The sequence below is a fragment of the Electrona antarctica genome (assembly GCF_951216825.1).
Source record: "Electrona antarctica genome assembly, chromosome: 18".
NCBI classification, from domain to species: domain Eukaryota; kingdom Metazoa; phylum Chordata; class Actinopteri; order Myctophiformes; family Myctophidae; genus Electrona; species Electrona antarctica.
In genome coordinates, this window is record NC_136799.1 from 8,509,351 (window position 1) to 8,516,842 (window position 7,492).

General features: G+C 42.1%; 1 protein-coding gene across 1 annotated transcript; it reads left to right on the forward strand.

Moving 5' to 3' along the window:
* Positions 1-925: 925 nt before the first annotated feature.
* Positions 926-6,661, forward strand: tdh2 (L-threonine dehydrogenase 2; the record flags this gene model as incomplete). The annotated part of the gene is made up of 7 exons (XM_079527401.1): positions 926-933; positions 1,022-1,092; positions 1,994-2,143; positions 2,833-3,005; positions 3,398-3,488; positions 4,650-4,919; positions 5,879-6,661. The coding sequence occupies 7 exons, from the start codon at positions 926-928 to the stop codon at positions 6,022-6,024; spliced, it is 909 nt and encodes a 302-aa protein (XP_079383527.1). The 3' UTR covers positions 6,025-6,661.
* Positions 6,662-7,492: the final 831 nt, after the last annotated feature.

Genomic DNA, 7,492 nt, shown 5'->3' on the forward strand with positions numbered 1-7,492 from the left:
CAAAAGAATGTGAAAATACTGTAGCCAATTCTACAAGCACACACCACGTTGTGAGCTTGTAGATCGGCTATTTTGACAATATTGCTGTGGGACCGAAAAAACTGAACCACTGGCCTAATGTTATTGTTATAGCCTCTTACAGTTGGGTGCCACCGATATTGTCCCTTATCATTTGACCCATTTAGGCCTGACCTCAAATTTTAAAAACATCCTTCTAAATCCTCCATATTTTCACGATTTTTTAAAAATAGCAGACCTACAAGCTCGTAGCGCGCCACTCGGTGGCACGCTATGAGCTTGTAGATCTGCTATTTTTCAATAGCTAAATTATAACATAATGTTTAAAACACCAAAAGGGGTTCCCGCCCAAAATGGGTTAACTGTCCTTTTGCGCAGATCACGCAAACCTCAGCAAAAAGAAAAGGACAATATCGATGGCCTCCAATAGTATATAGCAGAAACTCACGTCTGCCATGGATGTGTAAGTGGGAGCCATGCACAATAACACAGGCACAACGCCTGTGGCGTATTTGACATTTTATTTTCCTCTTGGGGTTGTTTTCATTGGCAGCAGGAATCCCATTCTCACCCCTAACAATAGGCTGCGCTCAGACAGAGCTGGTGCCATAAAGGCAATGGACTCAGGCCAGAATAATAGCATGCAGTCACTTTTTGTTTCTGCCTAAAGCTGCTGAAAAAGAAGTTGCTGTCCAGTTGAAATATAGCTAGTTTATCTGGATTGTTTAACATGTAGGTCTATGCAACGTGTTTGCATATAGGCTATGTCTTCTAGCTTACAAACACCACATTATTATATTTTACCAACGTAATTATTTGCTAAATAGTTTAACATACTACTCAATTATCTTTCTGAATAAAGGTGAATAAAGGTGGCCTTGGACAGTTAGGTGTGGGGCTTGCACAGATGCTCAGGTGAGATATTTTCAATTTTTTTCACCCAAACGTTACTTTTGATTCCCCAAATGATTCTTAATTCTCAATGTGCATTAATAATCCTTAGGGAACAGTTTGGAAGAGAAAATGTAATCCTGTCCGATATCAAGAAGCCTCCACCCCATGTGTACAGCAGTGGTATGAGAAATCACTTTGAACTGTTGTTTGTTTGTTTTTGTATTTATAAAGTGTTGGTTTGGTTTTCAATTTTGCTATCTGAAATTCAAACTTGGTCGGCTACACCAAATCTCTTTGCTGAAAATAACACATCTACAAACTCACAAACGCATTGCAAGCTTGCAGATCAGCTTTTTCCTTGCCAAATGTTACACTATTCTTTTGCCCAAAGATTGTTTGCCTTGACATACCCATGCAGAATACAGATGCTATAGGGCTGTGATACTCAAACTCAGGCCTGCGAGCCACTTCCGGCCCACGATGCAATGGTCCGCCAATCAATGTGCTTAATGTCCTCAAAGTCACACATCCAACAATCTGCCAATCAATGTGCTTAATGTCCTCAAAGTCACACATCCAACCATCTTTAAACTGAGCAGACTGGACTTTACATTCCAGAGAGAATGGCCAAAACATCTTGAAAATGTTTTTTTTCCCTCTCTCTCTCTCTACAGACAGACAGACAGACAGACAGACAGACAGACTATTACCTATTACCTATTACCAGAATTATTCAAAAGAGAGAAAATGTAGCAAATTAGGCTACTTTGATTACAAATTGTGTCATTGACAGAACTGAAATGGAAGGCCTTCCAAGCCAGAATGCTCAATGCACATTGCATTTGCGGAAATAAAGCCACATTGCAGCATTATGCGGAAATAATAAAGCAAAATAAAATAGAAGAGAGAGAAGAGAAGTTATCAAGTATCATTAATGTTATTTTATCAACCTTCCCCTGCCTGGCCCCGTGTGGCCCACAGGTTCAGCTGTATTTGAGTATCCCTGCTATAGGGTTTGAGTGATTAAACACAAACATACGGTATGCATGCATGCATGGGCTGACGTTCTCTTTTCCCACAGGTCCATTTGTGTATGCTGACGTCCTGGATTACAAGCATCTCAGAGAACTGGTGGTGAACAACCAAATCACCTGGCTGGTTCACTACAGCGCCCTTCTCAGCGTCGTAGGGGAGGCCAACGTGGCACTGGCTCGCAAGATCAACATCACAGGTCCGCTCGAATGTTGCACCCACACAGCATGTACTGTACTGTACTGTACTGTACTGTACTGTACTGTACTGTACTGTACTGTACTGTACTGTACTGTACTGTACTGTACTGTACTGTACTGTACTGTACTGTACTGTACTGTACTGTACTGTACTGTACTGTACTGTACTGTACTGTAGCGGACGCTTTTATGGAACGCTCTATTCCAGTGGTTTTCAACCACTGGAATCTTTCAATCTGAAAATGTCACTGCGCTAATCAGTGACATTTTCTCAGATCCGCGGAACGTAGCGAATCAGGCTGGAACCCAGGCTACCGGGGGGGGGGGGTCCAGGTGGTCCCCAGCTAAATGATGGAGAGTTGGTTACCAAATGGACCCTTATAGATATTTTACGCTCTCAAGAGTTATTGAGAGTGCAACTGCATTACTTAAAGAAGTCTAAACAATGTAAAATAATTGTTATTTTGACAAAATCTTATCCAACAACAACAAAATATTCAACGTTGGGTCTGAGAGAGGCTACATCTCATCAAATGGTGGTCTGTGGCTCAAATGTCAAATAAATAATGGGCCTTGATGCAACAAGGGTCAAAAACCACTGCTGCTCTATTGGAAATGGTGGCTATAAATGTGTTGCTCTGCCGTCAGGGCTTCACAACGTGCTATAAATGTCTTGCTCTGCCGTCAGGGCTTCACAACGTGCTGGACTTGGCGTTGGAGAACTCCCTGCGGCTCTTTGTCCCGAGCACCATCGGAGCCTTCGGACCCTCGTCTCCCCGTGACCCCGCCCCTGACCTCTGCGTCCAGAGGCCTCGCACCATCTATGGGGTCTCCAAAGTGCACGGTGAACTAATGGGGGAGGTGAGGCTGTACTGTAACTTCTTCGTGTGCAACTTGCATACATGCAAATAATGGCTGAATCAGTGTCCTCCTTTAAATCTCTTTTGAAAACGCACTTTTATCGATTAGCCTTCACTGCCAATCTTTATTAATATTTTATTTTTTTCCCTGCTGCTTATTATATTTTGCTGTTTTTTGTAATGTTTTTCTGCTGCTTATTTTGCTGTTAATTGTTATGTAAAGCATTTTGTAATGCAATTTTGAAAGGTGCTATATAAATAAAGTTGTATTATTATTATTATTATCAAATACAGAGTCGCTCATGCACTTGCAATGGTGAACTCTTCTGAATCCCTAATTCCATGTGCTGCGTCCCTCCCGTGCACTCACGTCTGATTCTTTACTTTTTTTAGTATCTCCATCATAAATATGGCCTGGATTTCCGCTGCCTTCGCTACCCAGGAGTTATCTCAGCCAACACACAGCCTGGGGGCGGAACAACAGGTACTATACCTCTCTTTAAAGTCGCCGTAAGTGACATTCTTTGCTAAAATACGCAGTGTTTGTTCAGTAACAAGGGTCTCCTTCTCCAGGTCTTTAGTAAACATATAACATACATTTTCCGGTTGGGATATCAAGTTCATCCAATCAGGATAGAGAACTCATTCAGGACACAAGATAAACAAAAGTTGGAACTGTCTGAAGCACAATATACAATACAATTAAAGCTGATAAATGGGTTCTCTTTCCTGATTGGATGAAATTGGTGACCCACCTGAAACTGTATTTTCTCATTCTTGAAGAGTTGGAGACTCAGGGAGACTCTGTTACTGTGTTTAAAACAAACACTCGATAGCAACGATTTGTACCACCACAATATGTATAGCACAAACATTGTGTTGGGCGGGAACCCCTTTTGGTGTTAGCATTATGTTATGCTTTAGCTATTGAAAAATAGCAGATCTACAAGCTCGTAGCGCGCCACCGAGTGGCGCGCTATGAGCTTGTAGATCTGCTATTTTTGAAAAATCGAAGAACCACTGACATAGAAACATAGCTTTTTCAGAAAACTGTCAGGATGTAGAAGACATTTTTAGAATCTGATCTCAGGTCAAAATGGGTTCAACCAAAGAATGAAATGAAGAACTATAACTATTTCCCGATAAATAAAGATTAACAGGTGTGCTTCTTGTGGAAACTGCCCTCGGTTGAGGCAGTGGGTTCTCACTCAGCTTTGAAAATAACTTCACTCATAAACCAACTAAGTGGAAGCACTCCAAAATAAAAGATGCAAGACTGGCTCAGATGCAATTTCTCATGTTTATTTGCAAACACGTTTCGGCAGTAGCAGACTAAACTTTTTAGTCTTGCATCTTTTATTTTGGAGTGCCGCTTTTTCCATTTAGCCCCGGGAACCCCTTTTGGTGTTTTTTAACATTATGTTATAATTTAGCTATTGAAAAAAAGCAGATCTACAAGCTCATAGCGCGCCACCGAGTGGCACGCTACGAGCTTGTAGGTCTGCTATTTTTGAAAAATCGTGAAAATATTTATTTCAGAAAACTGGAGGATTTAGAAGATTTTTTTTAAATTTTGAGGTCAGGTCTAAATGGGTTAGTTGGCAAGTTATGAGTTATAACTATTTCCCGTCTCCCTTTTTCACAGACTATGCCGTTCAGATCTTCCACGATGCCCTCAGCACAAGTCACCACGAGTGCTACCTGCGTCCCGACACGCGCCTTCCCATGATGCACATCAGCGACTGCCATCGCGCCACGGTGGAGTTCATGCTGGCTCCGGAGTGCCAGCTGTCCCTGCGCACCTACAACATCGCCGCCATGAGCTTCACGCCGGCAGAGGTGGCAGAAGAAATCCGGAAGCATTTGCCTCACCTCAAAGTCACCTACAATCCTGACTTGTTTCGCCAGACCATCGGTATGTCTTGAATCAGTGGTGGAAAGAAAAGTAAATTTTTTTACTTAAAGGAGCATTCAGTGATTTGACTTAATCTAAATATCACTTATTTTTTCTTTTTTTCTGGATAATCCTCCCTACTATAGAGTGTGCTGACCATATAAGGAGTTCCTCCCTGTCCCCAGTGAGCCCCTGGGGTCAAAAAACCCTAGTTTCAGTTTTGGTGGCGGGTGGCAAAGCCTTCATCCAATCAGGATGAGAGGGGCCTTCCTCCAATCATGATCGAGTGGGGTGCACATGCTGTAGGCCTGTTGCACTTCCCCCCACTGTAGAGCGTGCATGTGCACATTTTGTTACCGGGGCGGACTGGGTGGTTCTCCAAATCACTCAAATCACTGAATGCTCCTTTAAGGAAAAGTATCGATATTGCAATGTAGGAACCACTCGGTAAAAAGTCCTGAATTCAAATTTTACTTGACTCTCAAAGTACAAAAGTATTGGTATCAAAATGTTTTTAATGTACCAAAAGCAGAGAGTAGGCTACTCATTACTCAGAATGTCCCATTTCACAAGTTTTCAAATTATATACAATTTTTTTTTAAATAGCAGATCTGTAAGCTCACAATGCATGGCATTGGGAGTTTGCAGATCTGCTATTTTCAAATGGACAAATGTATCTAGGGCTGAAGTGGGTAATGTTTGCTAATAAAAATCCAAATCTGCAAAGTAATTAGTAACTACATTTTTCAAATAATTGTTGTGGAGTAAAGGTATAATATTTGGCTCAGCCTCTGAGATTTAGTGGAGTAGAAGTGAAAGTACAGAAAATTGCAAATACTCCAATAAAGTAAGAAAATATCTCAAAATTGTACATAAAGTGACATTTCACTTAATTTTTTTTTAAATTTTATCGTCTACTCAGGCTTGTATATGTTCCACAATGTGGAAGTTTCCTGAAATCTTGCCTGGTATTTTTGCAGCGGACAGTTGGCCGGTGAGATTTGATGACTCCAATGCCAGGAGAGACTGGTGCTGGGCACCAAAGTACGGCCTCGAAGAACTGGTCTCCGACATGCTCACATCCATCCGAAACAAGCCGCCTGATGAGAGACGGCCAGTCAGCTAACAAAGAAGACGAACCAATCATCTAGCACAGTGATTCTCAACCCTTTTTCATTCCAAGAACCCCAAGTTTGATATGCATTTTTAGAACGTTTTATCTCTGGGATCCCAATCTACACTGTAAAATCTCTGTATTAATTCAACTCGGGCACAAATGGGTCATTTTCGTTCCATTTGTACACTTTTGGAGTTACTTTGGTTACTAACTATCAATCATTTAGCTGGGGACCCACTGGAACCACCCGTTGAGAACCATTGATCTATAGCAACGGGTTTCTGCCTAGGGTGTCGTGATGCAAGTCCAGGGGTGCCTCAAAATACTTTGATAATATTTGGAATTGATCATTATCACTTCGGTTTAACCACTTAGACCCTCTATGCTTAGTAAGACGGACCACCAAATCTCCTCGCCAAAAATAGCCGATATACAAGCTCACAACAGGTCACGTGATGGGGGCGTTGTGAACCTGTAGGTCTGCTATTGTTTTTCCCCCCAGAATAGGAATGCTGGGGTTCAAGTGGTTAAATGTAGTTGTTTTCAATCTGTCGTAATGGAAACTACCATTCATAAATGTATGGTTCTATAAAGTAACGATGTAATTCAGGGGTGCCTCGAATGAAAACGTTATTTACAGGGGTTATAAGAAGTCAGATCACTGATCTAGCAGCATACACATCTACTTCAGCTTGCGATACAGGATGGATCTTCCTTTGGCCAATCACAGTGTTGAGGTTGAGAAGGTGTCATGTCATGCCAAAGGAAGCTGACTCCCGACGTCTTTTCCGGGTTTTTAGACAGCTGGTGGATGGAAAAGAAGCTCCACCCACGCGGCAGGTTGCCGCGTCGGCCAGATTCCCGGAAAAGCTTGCCCCAGCGGCAACCTGCCGCGTGGGTGGAGCTTCTTTTCCATCCACCATCTGTCGGGAAAAAAACGGAAATGACGCAAAACACAGCTTGTTCTGTCCGCGCATGGAATCTAAAGTGTGCCCAGGCAAATAGCCGGATGATCAGAGATCTCTGCCCAGCGATCTAGATTCAGTGAATGGGTCAAAACTGGAAATCATTCAAAATTAAAAAAATTAAAAAGAAAGAAAAAATAACGGCTTCTTCACAGAAACAATGCAAAGACTTTGACGCAGTCCTTCATAATATGGGATGGTATTTCAGGATTGGTTTTCAAAGCAGTGGGCGTATTCGGCTTGTCACTGCAGGTTCTCCAGTGGTTTAAGACCATTCAATGAATTTAGATCCACAAACGTACCAGTAGGTGGAGATCACTGATTGTCTGGCTGTAGCCAGAGCCTCCCACCTTGCATTGAAACACTGAAAGACTGCCTGCCAAGTAAGGTTCATGAACACACACACACATACACTGCAGCCGTGATATTTATCAGGGAACCATACACTGTCAAACATCCTCTTTTCTTGTGTCTTCTGTTGTTTTAATTGTAAAGTAATGGGGCTGTTACCT